At 42.5% G+C, this 25761-nt stretch overlaps 1 protein-coding gene across 1 annotated transcript in view; it reads right to left on the bottom strand.

Moving 5' to 3' along the window:
- The window catches only part of MCU (mitochondrial calcium uniporter), a gene marked incomplete at both ends in the record, with an annotated part of 80916 nt that overhangs the window by 2146 nt on the left and 53009 nt on the right, over positions 1 to 25761 (bottom strand). The window contains 5 exons of the mRNA XM_079536209.1: positions 569 to 772; positions 1228 to 1388; positions 3524 to 3628; positions 4822 to 4992; positions 9621 to 9690. Coding sequence (XP_079392335.1) covers positions 569 to 772; positions 1228 to 1388; positions 3524 to 3628; positions 4822 to 4992; positions 9621 to 9690 — 711 coding nt within the window. The remainder of the gene's footprint in view (positions 1 to 568; positions 773 to 1227; positions 1389 to 3523; positions 3629 to 4821; positions 4993 to 9620; positions 9691 to 25761) is intronic.

The raw sequence follows: 25761 nt of genomic DNA, 5'->3' as shown, positions 1-25761 counted from the left end.
GTGCAAAGGTTTTGCAATATTGGAGCAGACCTAGTTTTTGAAGAGACTGAACCTGCTAGCCAATGAATCTGGAACTGCACCAAGAAACATGCATTCAAATGTAGCTGCTTCATTTGGTTAGGAGGTGAGATCCAGAGACATGTGAACAAAAGGTATGCCTAAAATGATTTTTGAGCCTTTCTTGTCTCTTCAGAAAAAGTTAACTACTCATATTGGAGATGTGTACTTCCCCGAAATTCATTCGGTATCTCAGATTATTTGGGCTGGTAAGTCACAACACTTACAGGCCCTGGTGCAAGCCAGCGTGTGCGCGTGCATGCAGAAACTGCTGTCTGTCAATGAATGACCTGTACAGCTGAAGCACTCAGAGGATGCACATGAACACTTATGGTAACACAACCAGGAAATGAGTGAGGACCAGCACCAGAAAAGGCCCCATCATAAGCGCCAATAGGGTTAGGAAGAGGCAAAGTAACTTCCAGAAAGCATGATTTTACTATTTTCCTGGGCAGTAGAGTTCAAATACAGTCTTCTATTGAAGCATCGACATCAGCACTACGAGTCCTACCTGGCGAGTCATTACGAAATAAGCATACATTGCCATGGCACTACCATAGGTGATGAAATAGGTGACTGGTTCCATAATGTCCCAAGAGTATTCCCACCAGGTGAGGCGGGCCAGAATCCCAAACTGAGTGGCCATGTAGGCCAGCCCTCCCCACAACACCAAAGTTGTCCTCTTCTCTGCTTTCCTGCTGAGCTCCAGCCTTACCTGCCAAAAACAGATTAAAAAAAAAAAAAAAGAGTTGATATCATTAAGAGAAAACTTAAAAATAACACATCTGTATTTAATGCTACATTGTGACATAACTGAGTGTAGGTTACATAGACAACTTTAGACTTCTTTTCTATCAGTATCTCGCAGTCACCCTTATTTTACTCTGAGTATATTTTGGATGCTTTGCAAAGGTTCTTCCATCTCTGTGTTCACAAATGTTCTGTTGAACGAGAGTCCCAGTCTGCAATAACAGGTTCATTTCTTATTACAGAGGAAGGAAACCATATTTCTGCAGACATCAGAAACAAATGTGGTTTGTTATATGAAGTGGCAATTTTTCCTTCAGTCATTTTAAAACTACTTGAAGCATGTTAGGGCTTAATGAAAACATAGAAATAAATTGAGCATGCATTTGGAGGATAAGTAAAATACCATGAGAAGTTTCTCACTTTTTCTAGTGGTGCTAGTTGCTCCTTCAATTCCTCTAGTCTCCCTATGAGCTCCTTCTCTTTGTTCAGCTGGTGCTCCTCGATGCACAAGGCAGTGTACAACTGCTGAACCAATGTCTTGACATCATTCAGCGTGGTTGCGTTCTCATGGCTTAAGAGCTCTAGGAAAGAAAAAGACTGCTTTGTGTGCATTTATCCACAGGACTCCTTACTCACCCTTCAGAAACTGCTATTCTTCTGCGGAGGAAGCATTTGGAACAATCTTTTCAATACAAAAGCTTTTGGAAGAACTCCAGCACACTAAGACAATGCGACATCTTCAAAAGTAAATTAGGCTTTATTATTGGATATTCCTGAAGTGTGAGAAGAACACAAAGAAGATGTATGCTAGTAGTTTGCTAGAGATGAACAGCTGCTTTAGATCCATACCTGTATGCAAGACTCAAAGGCAAATGAACCACTAGTACGATCCCCTGCACCAGCTGTCAAGAAACAGCCAGAATTCAAACTGCAAATTGTACTCACTGACAGTGGCAGCTGTTGATCTTAGGTTAGCAGCCTCAGAACACGCAGTCTTATAGTTACTTCAAGTAATGATGCCTGGAGTTGTTTCCCAACACACAGCGGACAAACCCACTATTTTGAGCTGCCTAAGGGTAATGAAAGCCTCTCTCACTACATTCAAGACAACAACACGGCTGCTAACTGGAACACTCTGTAATCCTATACTTCAATACAAAAAGGATTCCTAAAAGAAATCAGCTTACAAAGAAGTTGTGACTAGCGGTACTGAATTACATACTCCATATGGAGAAACTAAGTTTGAAGCAAAAAATCTCAACATTAGTCAATTAAAATCAAAATACTAAAAAATTGTAGCATCCCTTGCCTTGAACCTTAGGTTGTCTTAAGTACCATTTTATCAACACTAACAGAAAATTTGCAGCAACTCACATTCTGGGAAGGGTAAAGTCGGGCTATACCTGAACAACAAACAGAAGAGTTTCGACTCCTAATAGCTTGAGCTTTAACACTAGCATACCCAGAGAAAGAAATGACTGAGCAGTGTGTGCCAAGGCAAGTGGTAGCCATAGGCAAACACCACCCATTCCCATCTAAGCATCTTCTATACCACTGTGAAGAAAAAGAACCTTTGTGAGCTTATGAAGTCATCATTAAGAGGTCCTTAGTAATTAAAGGTACTCTGTCCTGGCATTTACATTTCAGTATAAACAGGGTGATTGTGTTAAAATGGAAAAGCAATATCTAAGAAGTTGAACAGAACTAATCTCAGAGCCTACTTACAAGCACAAATTTTAATACAAGCTAACTATAGAAATCTCCTAGGCAAATGAATCAGAGGCAGCAATTTCATGTAACCTAGGTGATCCCTGAGCTCACCTGCCAGCACAGTGTGTATATCATAAAAATGAGTTAACCAAGATGATATCAGCTCCTTGACACAGACTTGGCTCTCTCCAGCAGTAGCTGTGTGGGACATACGAATTGGCTTGCCCTGGGACAACAGTTGGAAAAGATGTCTTGTTCAAATCCTCACCCCACTTCTCTGGCTTATAACGTCTTAAGTGTGCGAAAACACAACATCCAGGATACAGTGCACAGGGGGTGAGAGAGAAGAGAGCAACAGTCTTTGAGTGGTTCCACAAGTGAGTTAAATACCCAAGTCTTTATGAAAAGTTCTCTTACAGTGGTTTTAAGGAGACTGGGGAAAAACCACCTCTAGCAGAGGTCAGCCTAATGTAGGAAAGAACTGGCACCGCATCCAATGCTGCCCTCCCAAAATTGGTGCTCCTGCATGCTAAGCGTACAGATCCCTGAATCATCAGCAAAAAATTACAAATTTTTGATAGTATTTCTACACTGTGAACAATAACGCACTACAATTGATTTTTCATTTCCAACATTTGAAGTACCAATCTTCACTGTCAAACAAGAGAATGAATCTTAAGTCAGCTAACATTAGTTTTAGGCTAATTCTCATTTTGTATTCAACTACCTCATAGTAAGTTAAAACTATTAGATTACTTCTCCCTTCATTTCTTCCTTCATTCATCTTATGGGGAATAACCGCCTTGAACGGAATGAACATTTGCTTTTCATCATTCCCTTACGACTACTTGGATACAGCTAAATTAGATTGCATAGGTAGGATCACAAACTACAAGGTTTCCTTCAAAAATACTCCACATTCTCAAACATGCACCTTAAGTTGTTTTTACTATCAACTGACTACCGAAACAATTTTATGAAGTTTATAAGAACCAGGCTGATTTACCTCTCTTTGGTGGTCTAACATGATATGTGATGTCATTGATGATCAGTTTGAAGTCATCCAGTAGAAGCAAATCTATGCCCGTGGAGGAAGCAACACGGGTGCCATCTGTAAGGCAAATAGACATTAGTACAATGACCTAAACAAGTTGTAACATTATTTCATATTTGACTGTTGTAACATTATCTCATCATATTTGACTGTTGGACTTCAACATTTTCCTGCAGACAACACTTTTTGGAGCCAGGCAAAGAAAATTTGCAGGGCAAACCCAAGATGAGCTATGATGAAGCTGCTTTCTAAATTGGTAATATTTTCCCATAAAAGGCAATTTCTTTAATCTCCGCAGCTTGAATGTTTTACCAAACTTAAGCAATACAATCCACTTAAGGGACCTTCACTCCTTCCCACAGACATTACAGATGATTATTTCCACCTCCAGTATTGGGCAGTTTTGACTTCATTAACTTAATAAACACCTCTCTCAGGCCAGGACTTTCAGCCACTTAGATAGACTCCCATAAGACATCCTAATAATGTCCCAGAGCTTTGATGGCTAGCAGATGCATAGTAATTGAGCAAAACACTGAAATAATCCGTTAAGTGAAACATAGCAGCATTCATAGATAAATAAGAAATCCATTCCCTTGTACCACAGTTCACACATAGTTCCCTACAAATTGATTAGCAACTCCATACAGGCAACCTGCACCTTCAGAGAAACACTTGGAAGCTCACCTGAAATATGGACATCAGTCCTAGTAGAGATAAAAACGGGACCTTGGCAAAATTTAGGTTTTCAGACAAAACCACCTATAGAGCAGCTGCTTACATGCTGTAAGTAGTGTGAACACAGGCTTATAATTTTTTCACTTCCTTGTTACATAGCAACGTGCATTCTGCATATAAACTTTGTGTTATCAACTGCCTCAAACAGAAATGCCCCAGTATGGTCGTGTAAATATGCAGCACAGGCTACCACTACATTCACTGTGTGTTTTTAAGTCATTCAAACTGCAAATAGAGATGCAACAAAGACAATGTCTTTACTGTAAGAGAATCTTCAAGGCTGAAGCTAAGCGTTAAGAAACATTTTTGCTCCTCTTTCACACTACAATTAGATTTTCTTGACAGACCTGACACCAGAGTCAGTTAGTGGAACATTTCCTGCTCCAGAAACGATGTTTCCACTTTCTTGGGAACGTTTGAGATCCCACACCATATCAAGTTTTTACTTAAGAAGGGAAAGGCTGGATAAAAATATATGACAAGTAAATCAATTATTTTGTAAACAAGAGTACCTGCTGAGTAGATCGCAACCCGATCAATTCCTCGGTCCTCTGCTTGCAGCTGTTGTAAGAACACACCAACAGAGTCTGAGATAGGTTTAAGCGTGAACTGGCAACGTTCACGCCGAGATGGAAGATTCACAGAAATCACAGGTAAGCCATTTTGGTAAACCACCGTCACTTCTATTAAAAAAAAAAAAAAAAAAAAAAGATGAAAATAAAGTTATCCTGAAAAATAAGCAGATCTTCTCATAGTAGTTTGTCCCATGGAGACAAGGATAAAATGGTTATGAGCTGAGCAGAAAGCAAAGTAAATTTACAGCTCACTATCTACCAATGTCCTTCAGAAACAAAAAATACCCTAAGTGACGTTAGAGTTTTTCACTCCATTTTACTTGGCAGTATGTGTTACACTCTCAGAGATTCATGGAAAAGTAAAAGAAGGTATTTATCTAGTCTAAGCACAATCACTTTCATAGCAAAGGCAGCATGGCACGTATTGGTTAGATTTTGAGAACCAATGTATCTCAAGACTGTGCAAGACCAATCCATGCACTATTTGGAGGGATTTATGGCCCAAAAGACAAAGGCAGGTGGTATACATTAGGAAATATCAAGGAAAGCTTACTTTTATTCTTGTTAAGTTCCAGTTTCCTGCTCTTTGTCTTCAAGCAACAAATATTTAAGAGAGTTGTCAGGAGTATGAGGTTGTAGGAACAGCACTCTGAGTTTAAGTTTCAAGGTCACTTCATTTAAAATTCATGGAATCAATACACTTTGTACTTCAGAAGACAGACATTATTCCTTCAGTGTAGATAAAACAATCTTTTCCATTTCCTTAGTGTTGTCAGGAGCTTTTTCAAAAGTGTTCTCAAGGATTTCAGTGCACCTTCCTATAATTTATTGTGGTGATCTGTATGAACTGTAAGCTAGTTATTATCTTACTGCCTGAAAGACAATCCTCTCCAGGCACTTCAGGATATCCATACATTGAAAAGTTGGAAGTTCACTTCCCTAAGCCCTTTATTGAGTCATGAACAGTCAAAAATCTCCTCAAATGTAGCAATTGTTAAGCTATAGTGAGCACACTTAAAAACAATTCACTTGAAATTGTGGCATATTTTTTTCTTATGTAAAAATGTACTGTCATTTTTGTTGCAAACTGTGCCTCCATGATTATGCAGTCACCACCACTCACACTGCACCTGATGTTTCCACCTGTTGTAGTTTTGGCCAGCAGCACAAACCATACTATCGATAAGGGCTGCTCCTAAACTAATGCCTCCCATTTTATTCTGTTGGCCCTTGACATCAGACACACAGCGGTGGTACGGCAGTAAAGACTGAACCTTCCCACCAGTATCCCGTTCCATTTTGTTGCTGTGCAACAGATGGCAGCACAGGGGCTGTCTGACCAAATGGAGCCTAATATGGAAGGATGTATGAAGCCAAGGCGTGGAACCGAATTCTTCCATGCAGAAATAATGGTACCCACTGACATTCATTGATGTTTGCTGAACACTCATGGAGACCAAACAGCAGATGTGAGCACAGCGAGGCGCTGGGTGCTGTGTTTCAGCTGAGGCAACTGTGGGCCACTTCCACTGGCGCAGACGGTTATGAGCTCAGCACAGAAGCTCTTGTTCAGCACTGATGAAAACGTGTAGGTGATGGCAGTGACTATGTTGAAAAAGTGTTTTGCAGCTGAGAATTTGCTGCATCTAAATGTTGTTGTGCTCTTTGTATCTGTTGCAGTTTCCACCGAATAATGAGGCGCTACTTTCAGAGTAGCCTGCATACCTTAACTCACCTAATGCCTGTGCTGACTACTAGTCAAGCAACTAATATGAAAACCAGTTGGCCAAAAAAACTCAGGGGAAGTGGAAGAGAAGTAAATTCAGCCAACAAAGGAAGTGATTCTCAGCATTCTGCTATTTAGAAAGCTCTGCAACGAGAGCCTTCATACCTCCCCCCTAGAGTTACCTGCCGTTAGATGACGAACTCGTTTGTAACAGGATTATTTGCATACTGGGACACATCTTGGGGGCAACATGCGGTTGTTTTTGTTTTTTGAAAAAGGAGACTCTCAGATGTTGAAAAAAGGTACACAATGTATCACATTATTGCACTATAAGAGGGACTCACTCAGGTGTTTAGCTTACCATCACACACCTTCAAAATTTGAACGAAGCATACAAAGGCTTTCTCCACTCTTCCAGGAGATTGCTATCTAGTGCTGACAGACATGTCCTCATGCCATCGTTAAGACTAGGTAGAAGTGACCAGATACGGATATCTAAAATGACTAAAGCGTCTCGTCTGACAACTCAGAAAGGGATAAAAACTTATTCACAAGACTCTGACACACCTGACAGGATTTCAGTAGCATTACTGTTTCAATTCTTAAAATTCACAAGATATTTACTGAAAAAATAAAGCACTGCCAGTTTATTTGGACAGTTAGACAGAATTTCAAGCTCCATATCAGCAGCTGTTGTGACACCAGCCATCAGATTTTGCTGTCTTTGACTCAAGTATTTGAGAAAGAGGCTGGTAAGAAATAAATCAGCATCAACTTACCCTTCTGATTTCTCTACAAAAGGTAGGATCAACACATTTATAAGCTTATAACAGCTACTTAGGCACTGACTTCATTGATTCTGTGAGCAGCACATACAATATTAACATACAGACTGCTTATATAACTACATGACTGCTGCAGAGAACTCACTTGACACAAGAGACAACTTAAAATGCTACCTTGATCACACACAGGCAGTGAGCAAGTTTACTGGAGAAGAGAGGAGCATTTACACCAACTCTTTTCTGTTCATCCTGTTGGTGCAAGCCAGCAGCCCAGTTCTGTGAATGCCAGTTGTGAAGAAAGCACACACAACCCCAGTCTGGTGACATTTTAACTCTTCACAACCCAGATGGAGACCACAGTGACAGAATGCACAGACAGTAGGTCAGACTGTACCAACAGTTACCATCAGCAGTAGCATGCACAAAATCTCTTAGCTTCAACAGCATAAGGGAAGCATTGTAGCACTAATTGTTTCCTTCCAGCAAGCCCAGAATCACAGCTGTCTTATGTTTTCCTTACAAGAATCTTGTAGAAGTCTTTATCTAGCTTAATTCACTGGTACTAAAGTCTACAATTGCAGTTTGATCCTCTCATCATCCCCCACACAAGAGGTCTGGTCCAGTTTTTACCACACTGAAGAGGAAAGAGCTCAGAAGGAAGTTAAAAAAAAAAAACACAACAAACAGTAAATAGAACACCTGAAAGACTTGTCAAATAACACAAACCTAACAAGGAATAACAGAGCTCCATTAAAAGTTATTAACTGTCAATATGGCTGTCTGCTTTGCTTCCTTCTGCTCTGACAGTGCTATCAATGGTCTGCAAGAGGAAAACGACTGTGAAGGGGCCAAAACTTCTTAAACAAACATGTATTTAATATAATATTTCCATCATATTTATAGAATTATAATTAGTGAGGTGTCAAAGTGCTTCACTCACTTACTTGCAGTTTAGAGGTAATACCTGGGCTAATCATTACCGATCAAGTTTCAGGCCACTATTTAAATGCATGTACAAGTAATTGTATACAAGCACTTAAGTTTACAGACTACCTACAACCTGGCCAGGAGCACTGCTAAAAATGACTAAGGAAAATTTTGAAAGCTTTACATGCTATATTAAACATGAGCTTGCTTTGAGGTATGAATTCCATCCATGCACCACAGTTTTGAAGTGTATGTGCTCCAGTAAAAGGGCTCTTGAGCACTTTATAAAGCAAGCTATAAGAAAAAAAAAAAAAAAGGTATGGAGAAAAGAAAAATCTGTATTGAGCACACGCTGCTGGTAAACACAAAGTTATTGGAAAAAGTAACAAGGAAAATATTCAAGCATAATATAACAAGAGATTCACCAAATCAATCAAGTAGCTATACACAGATTATTCTCTCAACCTTGTATTTGCCCCCTACTCTTCCACCTGTTTAAGCCTTCCAGTTCAATTACTATCAGTTCTCCACAGCAGTCCTGTTCCCTTTGTTTTTGCACACAGTCACTATCCCAGCAGGGGAAGCAATTGCAGCAGAGCCCTTTACTTTGTTAGCTTTCAGGCGTTATTAACAAGCCTTAATGGTAAGAAGATCCACTAACTGCTTGTGTCTGTCAGCATAAGCACTCCAGTCTCTGTTCGCAGCAAGCAAATGTTAAGCAGGCAGTTATCTCAAAGCTGTTTGTTTCCTCCTTGCATTTCACATACTGAGCTTTTTTTTTTTTTTTTTTTTTTTAAAAAAGTTCCACCTACCTCAGCAGTACATTCCTTTGCTTTATGTTATGACAACCATATCAGAAAAAGCTTAATGCTAGAGCTGTCCTAGAATTTAAATAAAGGAACAAAACTGCCGTGGCTTCACAATTCACCGCAGCAGACAGAGCGCTTTCAACCACTCGAGTGCCTGGGATGAAGTGCATTTTCATTAGACACAAGTTACAAAGGCACACAGTATCTTGAAACAAGGACCTCAAGGCCACACATCAGGAAGATGCCTGATGAAAGCTTTGGACAATTAAATGCAATATAAGATTCTTCACTGTAAAGCCTGCCCAGCTCTATAAGGGCAGTTACTAGAGAAGTTGACCGTTTCCTTGATTCTTCTTATCTGACTTTGTTCTTTCACTTTCTCCGTTCAAAAATGGGATTACCTCCTAGTCAGCAAAGACTCAACCGGAAAGGGGGTCAGCAACATGACTTCAGCCAAAAGCGAGCCCAGAGTTTCTCTGCGTCACTCACCATCAGAGGGCACTACCGTACTGCAATAGACCACTCTCACACTCTGCCAAGGAGAAAGCCTCTGATGCACCTAGAAAACACAAGCACAGCAAAAGGACAAATGTTGAGTCGCGCTGCCTGACAGAATCACAGCCCGCAGCCGCCCTCCCACCCTAACGCCTGCGCTGGGCATTTCCTCCTAGCCACCACCGGCCCGGAGCACCTGCGGGAACGGCCCCAGCTCTGCCATCTGCCTCCCAGCACGGCTCTCCCCTCGGCCAGGCTCACCTCTACGCGCATCACTCTCAACGCTCTGAGTGTAAAGTGGTGAAGAATTAGGGAGTGCTTGATTAAAAGGTTCATTCTCCTCGGTTGTTTTCTCTGCTGAACTACATATTTTCCCTCCTCCTCACAGAGGGGGAAACCAAACTAAGATACAAGCAGTAAACACACCTGGGCGTAGAACAAATTGTCTGAGGCAGAAACAAAAACCCGGATACTGAGCTTAAAAAGGAGTAAGTCTAATGGAAAAAGAAAGTGCACGAACGGCTCTTACATTCTTCAGTCTTGGTAAGGGACTAATCTGTTCATAAAAACAGGCAATCAGACCAACGTAAAGCCTATTTAAGATCTGTCTGCCAAGATGTTATTTTAGATTAGTTACACATGAACCAGCACATCCACCCAGTAAAATTCTGGCAAGCAGGAGCTGCGTTATAGAAAAGAATGAGAGCTGCTACTGAGCTCTATCTGCCCACAGTGGTACACAGTCAATGATCACCAAAAATTCAGCTGCCAAGTCTGCATTTCTATGAATGCAGCCCACAGATAGGGTTTGTTTCAAGAAGATTTCTAATGGAAGCCTGCAAACAAAACCCACTGTTGATTATTTCTGAAGATACTTTCAATAACTCATTTCAACTATCTTTTCTTCTGAAGCTTGCTCCACAAATCCAGGATAGTCCCACAGCTACATCAGTCCCACAGTCAGGGCCTGTGCCCAGAAGGTCAGTGCTCTGACAGCTCTGGAAACTTGCTCTATTCTGTGCTGTATTTATGCTCCATTCAGTCCTGACAACGAAAATCACTTTTCATTGAAAGTCATTTTCAATTTTGCTTGTTGCTGCAACTGCATTTTCAGCTTCCCACAATTGAGTTAAGTAGTTAACAGCAAAGGAGAGCTCAGCTTTGAACAGCTGCAACTGCACACAAGTGGGAAACTGCCAGTTTTGAAAAATGTTTGGAAAATGTAACATGTGTAAAACACCTGTACATTGGGAATCAAAACATAAATTTGCCTTCTGGCACTTGAAAACAAGTCTTCTGAACTGATAAATACTCCTATGCAACTACAAAGCAACCAGGAATCTACCCAATATGAAATAATGATGTTTTAAATATGAATAAGCAAACTATCCACCCATGCAGGCATGCATTTCAGGCAAGTCAAGGTACTTGACATCACTTGGCATCACTATTACACTGTGAAGCCAGTTCTGAGCTTGAACTCAGAATCAAGTGGTACCTGAGAAGGGGAAACACCTGGAAATTTAAATAAAAAGCCCCACAACCAACAGACCTTTTCCTATTTGAATCCTTAAATTCAATTGTTTTTCTTCTACCAAAAAAAAAATATCACACCAGATATAACAGTAAGTGGGACATGGAATGGTCTGTGTGAACACTTTCCCAAAGGCCCATTTTCATATTTACTTCCCCTGATCATGTGGAGAGCTGCTTCTCATTGCTTTCCTTCTCCCTTCTGCATAGTAGCAACCATTATTTCTGAAATACTGCTCGCTAGGAGCCTGCCTTCCTACCACATTTGCACAGCAGCCCATGCATTTTACTAGCTGCTCTCAGAAAATCCTCAAACGCACCAAATCCAGTTTTATCTCACCACAAAATAGCTATATATCTGAAAGATATTATCAGCTTGCATCTGCAACGAATTTACCTTAAGGCCATGAGCATTTGACAGGCATAAGCTCCAGTCTGCCTGCCTTTACACAATACAGGCAAGAACAGAAAAAGGCAAAATGGGTTGAAAAGCAGGGCATGTCAGCTGACTAATGGAAGGGCTGAGGCATCCCCGGACTTAATGTCTCGGACCATTTCTCTCACCAGCCACACAGCAGTAACCAGCACTACGTTTCAGACAAGGAGATACTGGTTGAACTACTCCTATCTGTCACTGCAGCAGATCTGAATTGTGCCTTATGATGCTGCTCTCAGAAGTCTCCTAACTAGGGAAACAGTCTCCACTGGTTAGAGCAAGAGGAACAAATGAACACAAACTCAGCAGAGACCTAAACATCATCTCCTGTCATCCCAGATCTGGGCGTGCTTAAGGAATAAGCGATCATTTTTATTCTTGAAGGGCAGCTACCGTTTTCAAACAGGGTTGGAGAAAAATGTCAGAACCTTTTATCCTATGTCTGCAATTCAACAGACACTGTGACAGAAGGTTGAAGTTTTGGATCAAAGTAAGCACAGGGTAGTGGAGAGTAACTTGTTTCAAGCTTGGCTGACTTGATCTCACCATCTGCAGACCATCAACAGCTCACTGCTTCAAAGTGTGGAATAACCACAGTGAGGTTTCAGCTGAGACTTCCAAAGCAAGTGGCACTCTGGGTCTGAAAAGCAATACTGAAATGAGGAGCTCTAAGTAACTTCATGACACTGTGTGCCCAAACACAGCACGAGCAGGAATTCACTTCTTGCATCCATTCAATTCTTCCTCTCCTCTCTTAGTGTTGGTAGGAGGCTCAGGGTTACATGGCAGCTTCACTCCCAGAATGATCAAAAGAGCAAGAGTTAAAAACAACAATAACCACCAAAATAAAAACCCACTAACAGCCCTCTGTCTACAGTAGCACTTTCTCTCCCGCCTTATCAGGGCCTACATCAGACAATCTGAAAGCAAAACACCAGCATCTCTAGAGGTCTGACTAGTTAGTTCAAATCTACACCAGCAACAAAGTTAAACAAAGCTGAAACTGGAAAAATCAGCCTTTTAGGGGCCAGCAAGTACGCTCCAGCAGGAAAAGAGGGAGCAATCTGGCAGAGCTCACCTTCTGCATGTTGTACAATTAGCAAACAAAAGGACAGAGTACTAAGCCTCCAAGGGTGACTGCAGTCAGAGAAGAGTTATTAAAAAAAAAAAAGCAAAATATTAAAAGGTGCACCTATCTAAAACATGAGTAAAACATGCTGCTAAATCATTACCTGGAGTGTCATTAACCATCATGTGCAGAGCTTCTGTGAAATTGAGCCTTGTCTGTGTAACAAATTCACACGATGAGAAATTAACAAGGTACATTTGCAAGCACCAGCTGCATCACCCACTAACAAGGGGTCTCCTCTGCAGAAGCTACCTCAAGCCACTGGTGAAGCAGCTCACCTTCCTAGTTGCTATTTCTCTCTCCCCACTGTCACAGCACCAAAAAAAAGAACAACTGTGACTGCTCAGTAAACCTTCCCGCCAGCATATCAGCAACAAAAATCGCTGCAAGCATCCCTGAGCTATCACATCCGCCCCATCCAAGCACCCCAGAAGATCTGAAGGGCTCCCTTTCTTGATCCTTTCCTTCTATATTCAGCCTGTGACATTCCAATATCTCTCAAATGGTGCTTCTATTCTAAGTCATCGGGTCCTGCCCTCCCACTTTGCTCTCTCCTTATACCAGTGTGTTTTTGCAAGCCAGAGTAGACAGAGTGAAAATGATGTTCTGAGCAGAAATCTAAGGCACAGGTTGCCAAAGGGCTCACAGGGCTGCTCCTCGCACTTCCCTTTTATTCTCATTCCTCTTTCTCAGCATTCTTGTCCTTTTCTCAGTTCCACAGGGGCACCAACATCCTCACTGAGGGGCTCATCTTCACCCTGAGGAGGGACTACAGGAACCCTCCAGAAACTCCCCAGATGTTCTAGAACTGGCTGAGGGCAGCATTGCCAAATCACAGCTATTGAAACAAGTTCTGCAAGGGAAGTCCTCAAGTACAAACCACTGCAAGGCTCTAAGCACAGACAAGGCCATTTCAAGTCTCTATACCAACGCTGGCCCTGGAATTGTAGCTCAGACTCAAAATGTGAGAAGTGGAGCCATCAGGATGAGACAACCCCTCTCCAGCATCCCCTGCCCAAGGGCCAGCAAGCAGCCAGGCCCACAGCATAACACTATGCCGCTGCCTCAGCCAGCACAGCCCTGCTCCTGTGCATCTCTCTCCTCAGCACCCTCCTGGACTCCTCAGGGCCTTCTGAAAAGATAGAAATGGGTCAGTTGGCATCAGAGTGCTTTTCTCGTCTTCTTTTCCACCTCCACTCTTCCCAGACATCATCTGGGCTCTATGGCCTGCTTCCAGGACTTCTCTCAGATTTAGAAATGGCATTTTACAATTGCACTTGTTCAACAAATAAGAGTAACCTTGTACGGAAGGCTTCCTCCGACTTACTGCTGCTACAGCGTCCGGGGATGTCCACACAGGAAATATTACGTGAAACATTTCCTCTAAGGAACACAGTGTGCTTCTGTTTGGGAGCGTGGCAAACCATAAAGTACACTCTGCCACACTGATACAGCCCTTACTGTTGCAGGAGAAGTGCTCAGCCTACAAATTTTTGATGCCCTGCAGCAAAAAATGCCAACCATTTGAGCACAGATTGGAACGTGGCAAAGAAAGAAAGTCCTCACTGCCATTTTCACCATCCAGCTCATCTCTAGGAAGCTGACCAAATCCCACTGGTTTAAAATCATTTCTTTCTCTTCACCAAGCACGTCCTTTCTCATATCCCACTCTCAAAGTCAGATTTTTGCCTCAGAAAGAACACTTTGCACCCACTGCCTCCACAGGGCAACGCTTCTGCGGATGAAGGTCAAGCAAACGAGAACCAGCCTGAACACCACCACTGTTTTCTGTATTTATTTTTAAACTGGGCTGAGGAGATGGACAGAGAGGAGGCAATGCCAGTGAGATGTGGGAAGTGTTAATCTTGGCATTTTGAAGCTCTTGGTACGACCTACACATGAGCAAACGGTCCTCGGTTAACCACTCTGCTCGTTCCTGTCTGAATTTTCTCCCAGGGTTAGGACAGAGCTACATCACATCTGCTAGTAGAGGAACACAAACAGGAGGTGAGCTATAAATACTCCCTTCTGATCCTGCTTCCTCTGCCCATCTGCCTCCAAAGGCACAGGTATTCCTACCCCCACAGGAAGAGGTGGGGGTAGGAGAGAGGAGGAGATTTAAAGAGGATGAAGCAGCTCCTCCCTGTTCTTTGTTGCACCTCTCTCACAGCATTACTGCTGCCGTGGAGATGCTGCAATGATGAGTTTTGTAATGGAAGCATCACTGCTAGCAGTAACTTTGATAGAGCCTCTGAGGGCAGGAGCAGGAGGTGAAGTGAGGCAAGGTGAAGTTTAATGGACACGTAAAGCACTTTGGTCAAGCGGCCCCTGTAGCTTTTGAACAGGTGCTTTCCTGATGCTTTCAATGTCCCACTTTCCTCCCCCATACTCCAAACAACAAAAATCCTCAGGATAATTTTATTGCAACTGCCAACAGCTTACAGAGTGTTACGCTATTCCTACTTGACCTCAGACAGATAACCACAGTACTCCAGACCACCATACTCCTTCCTTCTCAGCCTCCCACAGACATTTCTACCTCAAGCAGTCAGAAACTGGGGCTGGAATATTTCCCATGCAGTTTGTGATGCCAGCTCACAGATTCACGTTTAAAATATTTTTGCTTTTCTGGAGAAGACTGGTTTGAACTCTATTTGTCAGTACAGTACTCATGGTAACTAGGAAAAAAAAAAAAAAAAAAAAAAAAACCAGAACAAAACAAACCTGAGCATTTAATTCTGTTTTTCAGGCTTTCAAAATGCAAGTGAAAGCTAACAAAACACCATTCCATATTTAAAGCCTTTGTCACCTTTGCAACCCAAACACAAAGGCAAGGCAAAGTGGAATTTTTCTCAACTCATTACTCAAATGTTGTTCTGTTAACTCTTCTCAAATTAAAAGGACTTCCACAGTTAGTTTAAGAAACTAGTTAATCAATTTGTTTAGCTTTGATGCCACTAATTTTGGTTTTCTTCTGCTGCATGACTGCCTTCTTCAGCCACTGACTTCTGAGAACGGTATAAGCAGACAGATGGGATCAGATTGATTTTTGCACAGCAGTTCATTGTTGTTTGTTTTTGTCTCTAGTTCTTACCTAACCACATGTGACAATTCCCTGCATATGAGCCAGCTTGCAGATAAGCTCCTTCCCCTCTTCTCCCACCTTGCTGTCACTCTGCATAAAGGCAGGATGAGCTTCCTGGTGAGGAAACGCCTACTGGCATATCCTGGCATTTACAGGATCAGGAGTGAAACAATAAACTGAGTTATGAAGTTGAATTCCCACAAGTGCAAGGGAATTCTCTCTGTCTCAGTGCACACTTAGGAGGAGCAAACTCACACTGGTTTTCCAGGGAAATCAACTCAAGGATGCGGGACCCCTGCTTTCAGCTCTTAAGAAGAAACAGCAGGCTCCGGCAGACTTCCAGGCCAGCACCAGCATCAGTACAGCTTCAGAGAAGGCACAAACTCTGAAACAGAGGTACAGCATTCTGCAGGCCTCAGCAGTCCTCTGCATCGCAGTGCTGGAGGAGTCTCACAGCACCCATTCCCTGCTCATTTTCCTGCAGGAAAGAAGGAACGCTGCTAACCTTTCATGGCTTCAGTTCACAAAACAAACTGGCAGAGAAATTCAAGTAGCTGTGGCTGAGGAGAGCCTCAGGCAGCATGAGGCAGCTCCTTTGCACCCAAGTGACATCAGGTCAGTCTGAGTGCGAAAGACAAACCTCCTGCCTCCCAAAGGAGCTCAGACACCCAGTTGGCTTTGGGACTGGATCCCTCATGAGGCACTCAGGTAGGGGAAGCCAAAACTTATCTGGCACTTCTGGGCAATATATTTCAGATATTCTCACGTTCAGAGGTGCAGGTCCTAAGACAAAACCCATGGCTTCAGTAAGTGATTACAAATACCTGATGCCAATTAGTATTGGCCAGGTTTATTCTGTGAAACATACCAAACCTTAGGGCACCCAGCTTGAAATGCTTCTTTGCTTCCTACAGTCAGATTCACATCACTTCCAGGTACTACCAGGTGCCATCAGTAAAAATCAGCCCTTTTGCTAATCTCATCACAAGGCCCTGGAAAATTCTTTCATTTGATGAAGAGTGGATGCTTGACATCTTTCCACTAGACACTGTGCCTGCCTAGAAAAGGCAGCTAAGCACAAATTAAGCAAGTGAAAATCTTGCAGGAGCACGTTTTCAGTGTATGAATCAAGGGCAGTAAAAGCACATGCTCATTTTGAATCTGACATGAACCAGTATGTTAGATTAAGCTCCGGAGGCTTCTCACTCGGAATTCTAGAAGTTCATCTCAGCCATCCCCTCTTCAAGAGGAAGAGAAATAAAGGTGGGATTTACCCCATCCATACCACACAAGGAACAGCCATACATAACTCTATCTAACCTCATTTTAGGTATGGCTTCAAGAAGGCTCATTAGCTCTATTTCTACAGCTTTCTCAACAGCAACGATCCTGACCAGTTAGTGCAGGGAGAAGCTGCTTTGGACCTGCTCCTCTGGCGAAGGTGAGCTTCCAATAACTGCAACACTGCCCCCCAAAACCTGACCTGGGCAGAGAATGGGCCTGAGGGACTGCAGTGCCTGCAGCAGCCACTTCACCATCAGCCATTTCCAGGAAGATAAGGAGTAGACTTGGAGATCAAAAGGATTTAATTGATTTTTGAGGAAATTAATTATTCTAACAGCATCTCCCAATAGCTAGCTTAAAGCTATTCATTTCAACACCTCCTGCATGGAATTACTGTACTACAAAACTGAACAACATAATTATACTTAATAGCCTCAAAGAGCAAAGGAGGCCCCAACAGCTAAACTAGTTTCAGGAAAACAAGTACAAAAACAACAGCCAGGTCCTCATCAGTGCTAATTAATCCTGGCACTTCCTGAACCTCCCCCACTGTCTCGGGGAAATGAGCTGAAGTTTATAGACACATACTATGCATGAACACACCTTGATTACACAATGATCAAGTCTGCATGTCTGCGTTAAATCACTAGTTACAAGAATCCCAAAGAAAAGTACACCAAAAACTCTTCCCATGGATTTTCAGTGGTCAAGCCATCCACGATAAACCAGGATTACAGGAGAGAATTATGAAAGGGGCACCCAAATACATGGTTTTGTCTTTCAGTTTAAAAATACTGGTTTCTACTCATTGCACGTCATTCAGGCTACAAGGAGCTTAGTAAGATTTTAGTGGATTTTTCTCAGATTGTTTCAGCTCAAGCATGCCTGTTTTTTAAACATTCAGAATCTAACACTGATAGCGTTCAAGTCTCTAAAAAAGAAACCACTGCAGTTTTGTTCAAAGACAAAGAAACTTCACACAACGTAAATCAGTTCATAGCAGTCAGTCCCAAACAGCCAGCTCCTTGCCAAACTACACCCTGCAAGCCATGTATCCAGCATACACGCTATGAAGAATTTGCAGTTCACACTTCTTCCCACTATGAATGCTGAGGCTTAATTCATATTAAGAGTTTGAGACGCCTTGGAAACAAAGAGCTAGAAAAATGGAGACCACTGAAGAATTAACAGCCCTGGGGAAAGAGATTATCTTGGGGACAAGTGGGAGTGGAAGAAAAACCAATGGAAATGTTTGGCTAGGTCACCACCTTAAAGCTTATCCAAACTGCTTCAAGTGCTTTAATATATTTTGATAGGTATTCAGTGGTTTAGAAGGAGGCAATTTACCACTTGACTCTGAATTACACAAACTGTCAGCGACACCTTTAGAGTTTGTATTTTCTTTGACAGGTTCAGCTAGTTAATGAAAATTGAATCATCCTCCTCAGGAAAATTAAATACACACGTGAAACAGAGCAAAAACACAAAAACAAGCCTGGAAAAGCCAGGGAGGGACAGGCACCAAGACTGACCAGTCAACACAGAATGAGATTGTACTGTACTCCCAAGAACTTTACAGCTTTTGCACTGAAGCTAGTAGAGCTGAGAAGCAGCACTTTTCCTCTGACCCAGTGCTAATTATTAGCGTTCCTTCAACCACAATTTCTTACCCTCTACAAGAATAGTTTAGGAGGCTGGAGGCTGCAAATTGCATGCACTGGCTAAAGGCCTGCTGCACACACTTTATGACAGGATGCTTGAAATTGATCTTACCACTTGCTGAGGTGACAGGCAATGAGCTGAAAACCCTCCAACCACACAAGCCTTGCAAGTTACTGCAGAGAGCCACAGCTCTGATGGGCAAGCAGCACTTCTACTCAGTCACATCACCCACGTTAAGGGCCCTTCATGCAGCAGCAGAGCTAACACAGCAAAAGGCGACCAAGGCATCCACGAGAACAGAACAGCCAGCTTACGTCATTTCCTACTGAAAAAAGCTCAAGAGCCCCATAGTCTAAGGCTGCTTCCCACTTTAAGATGCTGTTATCTGAAAGCAGGCCAGAGTTGTCACATGAATCTTCCTGTAATTATCTTTCATTTGTACGAAGCAAGCAGATGATGGAGAGAGCTAACAAGCTTCCACAGCCGGTAGGACCGCCTTGCCTTCCAAGCAGCACCCTTCTTGTGACATCTCCTCATTCACAGTTCTGCAATCCTGTTCTCACTCCAAGACATAGCTTGCAGCTATCCTCCAAATAGATAATAACAAGCTTAGAAGATCCAGAAAGAAAAGGGAAAATGATTCAGGTTTAGGGTTCTATTACAGGTAGTTTCCTTTATCCCTGCCTGCTCATTTCATTTAGCTGATGGGTGAATTGGGTCAAAATAACTTGCAAGTAAATCACACTTGGCCATCACAACTGCTAATTATGATCATTTCCAACTGCCTCTGCTAAAAGCTTGCATGTCCCAAAAAACTCTCGAGAGACAGAAAGCAGATTCCTCTTTTCACATTGCTTGTTTTCTGTTTCCTTTTTTTGTTGTTGTTGTTTTTAAACAAAGACAAAGCTTATTACTTAAAATAGAAGGCAGTAAGGCATTCCTAGTTAGGAGTGCAGCCACCACCAGGTCCTGACACTCCCAGTCAAGCAGACTTTACTGGCAGTTTGTTTGCCAAGCCTAAGTCCCTTGATAGCACTCTGATTCAGATAGCTCACAAAGTCTCAGCTTCCAGCACAGCAGTGCAAATGCATTAGCCATTGAAAAAGCATTAATAGAAAAGTACTAAAATAGCTGGCTGTAAGCAGCATAAATGGCTGTCCACATGAAACTAGGTAATGCTATAATAGCTCTAGATACAAAAAAAGTCAGTAAGTCACCACTATTTTAGACACAGGAAGCAGTAACACTTACAACAAGTACAGATTATCTAACAAAGATCATTAATTTTTGAGGGACAATAGTAACGATGGGAAAGCAAATGTGTTCACCAGGCACAGCCTGAAAAGCAGCACCATGGTAAGCGAGCAGCAAAGCAAAAGGCAGACAGGTTGCAGCCTTGCTGCAATGCATACGTGGTGCATCAGAACACCGTAGCAATCACAAGGGGTAATTTTCCAGAATATTAAAATACAGCAAATCCACTCAAAGTGCATTCTGCATGGATGACTAGAGAAGAAACTATTTGCCTACATAGGAGCACGACTACTGTGCTGACATTTGGAATAGCCTTGTGCTGTTCCAATTGTGAGCACAGAGCAAGCAAGCCTTTCTACCTTGCTCTCTCCTCCCATAGTGGGCGCAACTCACTTTAGAAGTGCTTTGAAGTTACCCAACTTAAAAGGGCAAAAGTGTCACTTCCACATTGCACTCCTGTAATTCAAGGACATGATTATCAAATTGGAAAACTGTGTGGGACAGAAAGAAGATCAAGTTGCAATTGCAAAAGCTTTACTATAGCCTGCGGAAGCATACACAGATTGGTAGGAGACAAGCTCACCACCACAACGCTCCCTTCAAAGGCATTTTCTTCCCGTATTAGAAAGTGATGAAGATTCATTCCAATGTTCCTAAAGACAAAAGCAACAGAATCAATTCCAGTTTATCGGTTCAGTTTTTGTGGTGTTGACAGGTTCTAGCATGCAGCATCTAAGTCATATTTTTGCAGCTGGAGCTGCTAAGGGAAGGCCAGGACAGCACTGGTTGGCCACACCATTCAGATTGAGACCATCACCAGTTTAAACCACCACAAGCTTCTGCTTACACCAGCAGGCTGCTATCACCACACGCTTTACAATGCATGATGTATCAACCTTTGAATCATAAGGAGATACAGGAACAATTTTATAGCCTAGAACATAGCCTGAGAGCATTTGTTTGGGACTGTTTATGAGACCCATTCTAATTTTCAGCAGTAGGTGGGTATGTTGTTGATGTATACAGTATATTTAACAATACAGAAGCAAGTTTGACAGAATAACATGGCTCAGAAGATGCATTTAAATTTAAGGCATTCAACTCAATGAGTGTGACAAGGTAACTGTGGACGATCAAGGCTTGCCTACACCTTCACGCAATGACATGCACATGGGTTACTTGAGATCACTGAACTCAAACCCTTTTTTTTTGGGGGGGGGGGGGGGGGAGGCAGGTGAGAAAACCTATCGGCAGGCTGCATGAAAGTATCTGAGGCTGAGGGGGCTTGGATGAGAGGGAGCTTTTCCCCACACATTTCTTATTCTCAAACCCACCCAATTTGAAACTTATTTTGGGATCCTCGGCCTTCCAGACAAAATCTTGAAGAAGGAATAATGGAAGAATAAGTAGTTGCTTTCATTAAAACAGCAAGATCTCAAGGAAAACATCCAACATAAATTATTCCTATTACCAAAGCACTGCACCTGTATTTATTTTCTTTGGATGCAGGCAACTCCTGCGATGTTATAACCCTCCACATCTCCCCAGAAATCACAGCAAAGACCTAAACTTCCATTCCTGCTGTCTCAAAGCGATAAGCATGCAGGACCAACCAAACCTCACTCCATGGTGAATTCCTCCAGCCACCCCTGCCACAGATGAACGGTGCCAGTTCTCTCACTGCATACCACTGGGCGGTCTCAGCTGCATTTTACAGCCAGCTCTGTGCTGCCCAGTCTGCCCTGCAGAAAGCTGCGTTGCACTCTATGGGGTGCTGGGAGATCTACAGGGAGGTGATGCAAAATTGCAGCTCATCCCCTCAGTTAGAAAGCCTGCACACAAGATTCAACACCTACGGGATGTGAGCATATTTCCAGGCAAGGAAAACAAGCACCCATGGAGCTTGTCTAGACTAAGTTAGGAAGTTAAACAATGGAAATAAAGCCTGCATAGCCTGAAACCAATTGCAGTAAGCTCTCCCACCCATTTTCAACTCAGCTAGAGACTTTAAATGCTCACGTCAGTGCAGCCAGAGATAACTAACCCAAGTGTCAGGCTTACCCCTTAGTGGGGTGACAGACCTCTCTGCGTGCCCCACACACTTTCTAGAATTGTATTTGAATGCAATCTTACCCTATTCCCCTCTTTTCCCCACCGAGATGAGACTTCATTTCCCCATGTAACTAGGAGATAATTTTAACTCTGTCACTAAATTGATTTCACTGGTGCTTAACTGCACCATTAAACAAATCATTAGCTGATGTGATGCATCTTTACCATCCAACAGAGCAATGTGCTGTAATAGCAGGGGGAGGGGGAATTCCAGAGTCAAACAACACCCATCTTCGGATAACACCAGCATGTAGCACAGCTGGTAACACACTTCATGGGGAGCCCCACACCTTGTCAATAACAGAGGCAGGTCAAGCAGCGTGACTTTAGCTCACCCTGCTTGGAAGCCTCCTCCCAAGGTGAGCCAGAAATGATAACACAACAGCTGGGCGCTCTGCTGGTAATTTCAGCATTACTGTTCATAGCAGTTGAAACAGCCAATGGAAGACTTACTGTATTTCTTCTTCAGCTGTGCACAGATCTCCTCCTTTTTACTTTATACAACACCGAAGCTTAGGACTTGCCTGTGACACCTCCTAGAAAGCAGTATTAAAGTACATCAGCCCCAGCTCAGAAACTGTGCTTTATGTGCTTTACTCCACCAGCACATTCAGTCATCTCTTTTGACTTGAAAAAGGCTCCTGTGCCTCACATCCACCTTAAAAAGGCTAAATCTAGCAAACACCAAGTTAGGGCACCGCCTAACAAGTTCTGAGTTCTATAAAGGGAATTTTTCTCTTCCCATTCCACCTTCAACGATCTTAAGGATACTGTTAAACAGAGTAGTAACTAAATAGCAAGAAATCATTTAACAAGTCATCATGCCCAAATTCCTTCCACCAGCAACAAGAAGTTACAAGCAGGTATGTGCAAAACACCTATTCACTCCACCTCAAAAATCTGCATCCCATCTCTACTTGGCCTCCATGTCACCATTCTTTTGTGCCTTCAGCAGCAGCCTCAGCTGTGCAGTGGCCAAGGCCTTGCTACACAGCTGCATCAGCAGCTATCTCCCTGCCTTGCCCCCAGGCCATGAAGGAGTCCCTCTTCCTCAGTGCAGGAATGAAAAGCAGTTACCAAGTCAAGGTTTCATAGCAATGGATTTACAGCCTGACAGCTGGCATTCCACAGTCTCACCCCTGACTGGAAAGCACCTGATAAACGCCAACAACTTTGGAGTTATGACCCTCTTCCTTCTATCGGATCCTACTTGCTTTACCCAGCTTCCCCAGAATTCATGTCTACTTTGCTCTGTTTCAAATTTCATCTAGTTACCTGGCTTGATCTCACTAAATACAATTGCAATCCTTTTCTAACACAACATAAAGATTATGTAACTGTGTAACCAAAGTTCTTCCCCTAATAGTGGGCGCAAAAAGAACTGGGCACACCTGTTACGGCAGACAAGCGTCCCTAATCAGTGTCTTTTCATTTGGTCCTTGAAAACAAGAAGAAAAAGCAAAGAGTTTGCTCATAGTGATGGTTGAGATAACAATGGAGAGATAAGCTAGATCAGCATTTGCTCCTCATAGAAAGTACAATTCATGTACCTCTCTTATGTGCTAAAGTACCTGGGCTCAAGATGGGTCTGATGGAGACTAAGCAAACACATCCCCTATCCTGTACATGACAAGAATCCCTAAAGCATTCACATAATGAAATATATGTATGTATACCTATAGCGTGAGAACACTTTGACCATGCTGCAAGAGAAGAATCCCAAGTCTCTTGCTATAAGCCCTATATTTTTCCTTTTTCCTTTTTTTTTTCTTTTTTTTTTTTCTTTTTTTTTTTTTTTTTTTGCCACAGTAGCAGAGTCCACAGCCCCAGGCTATGGGCAGCCAGCTCACCTGGCACCACTGAGAACCAAGTAAGATTCCAGATGGACTTTTAAAGGTCTCCTTTCTTGACTTGGCCTTAAATACAACTGACTGCCAGAGCCATGCTGAGTGTTACAGCAGCTATTTGCTGTAATGTCAGTTAAGCCATTACTAGCACTTCACAGGGCACAAGGTTTAAGCACTGGGGCCATTGCAGAAGCTACCCCACAGCTGTGGAACAAGCTGTCCAAACGGGAGAAGGCAGTCCAAGTCAGCTGGCTGATTTTAAATCTGCTGCTGACAGCACTTAAAATTTGTATGCAGGCATAGCTACAACATTTTGCAGCAGTGGGAGCGTCTCAAGCCTCTGCCACCATCATTTTCACAGCCATCATCTGATAACAGCTTTAACAACCATCAACAAGAAGATGAATAGCAAGATCATCAGCTATTACAGACAGTGCTATTGAAGCAGAGACATGTTTTAGTGGACACAGTGGTGATGGCTGACAGTTGGACTACAGGATCTAAGTGGACCTTTCCAACCTTAATGATTCTACATCCATGCCACTTACATTTAAACAAGTTGGTAGAAATTTCATACAGTCTGAAAGCACCTTTTTTTCCATTATACGTGAAGCAAAAATCAGGGGAGTTGAGTCTCCCCATAAGCTTATTAACATTAATGCACCAAGAACAACTCCAAGGATGAGACAGAGGGCTAATTAACGACCACCTCACACTCTTTGAAGCAGTGCATCTATACCATTTTTTCCTTCTGACCTTCAAGAACACGACTCAGCATGGCACACGTAGCTTGTAGCTAATGCCATACACACATACAGGACAAGATTTTATTCAAGCAGCTCACATACTTTTCAGATAGCAGTTCTTCCATGCCTTTTTTTTTTTTTTTTTTTTTTTTTGGACAACTCCTACAAGCAAGGAGGACTTCAGAACAAACAACAAATCTTTAGAGTTCATGTGGCACTCACACAAAAAGGTGTCCAACAATGTAGTGCAGTCATGTGGATTTACTCATCTTTGCAGGGCAAACCTAAAATACAAGTGATGCATGGTTGGGCTATGTAACATATTAGTCAGCCTCATGCCCAACATGTGCAGCTGTTTCATCAGCTGCCACCAGCCATCTAGCACTTCTTGGATACAAGGGGCTGCTCTGGCCCTGTTTGCCACCAGCAAGATATACTTCCACTTTGAGTCTTCCATCACCTGCAAGCATAACACGTTGTTATCAGTACAGCACATCACCAAAACTATGCCTTGGGCCAGGGTGCAGGCATTCACAGTGCACACCTGCTAGTGTCCTTGCTTTTTGTCATTCCACATTTCATTGCTCTTCATTACTGTGCAGGGAAAATTGCATTTCTGTTCCCTTACTGCAGCAGAGCCTAGAAAAATATTTTACTGAACTGTGCAATCTTCATTAGCTTCTTGGCTCACAGACAGCAGGAAAAAATTACCACTGGCTCTCATGAAGACGTGAGAATATTTGATGTCGTTAAAATATTACTGGCACAAAAGCAGCGAAAAAATTGAGATATGTCAGTGTTCGGCTAGAGTTACTATAATCCTTGAAAAAGTACTTTCTAAGCAAATCTATCCCCGAGATCATAGCATTCTGACATACATCAATTCAGTTAATCACAAAATTATTTTTAACGACTTGCCAAAACAGAAAAAACAGACTACCCAACATTTCCCTGAATGTACCTACGTGTACTCATCACCCCCCGGAGCAAGTGCCTGCATAAGAAACAATTCAAAAATCATCTCCGAATTGAAAACATTTTTTTCTA

This window comes from Tetrao urogallus (assembly GCF_951394365.1).
Source record: "Tetrao urogallus genome assembly, chromosome: 5".
Classification (NCBI taxonomy): Eukaryota; Metazoa; Chordata; class Aves; order Galliformes; family Phasianidae; genus Tetrao; species Tetrao urogallus.
The sequence above is the reverse complement of the archived record's forward strand: the minus strand, read 5'-3'. Positions and strand labels throughout refer to the sequence as shown.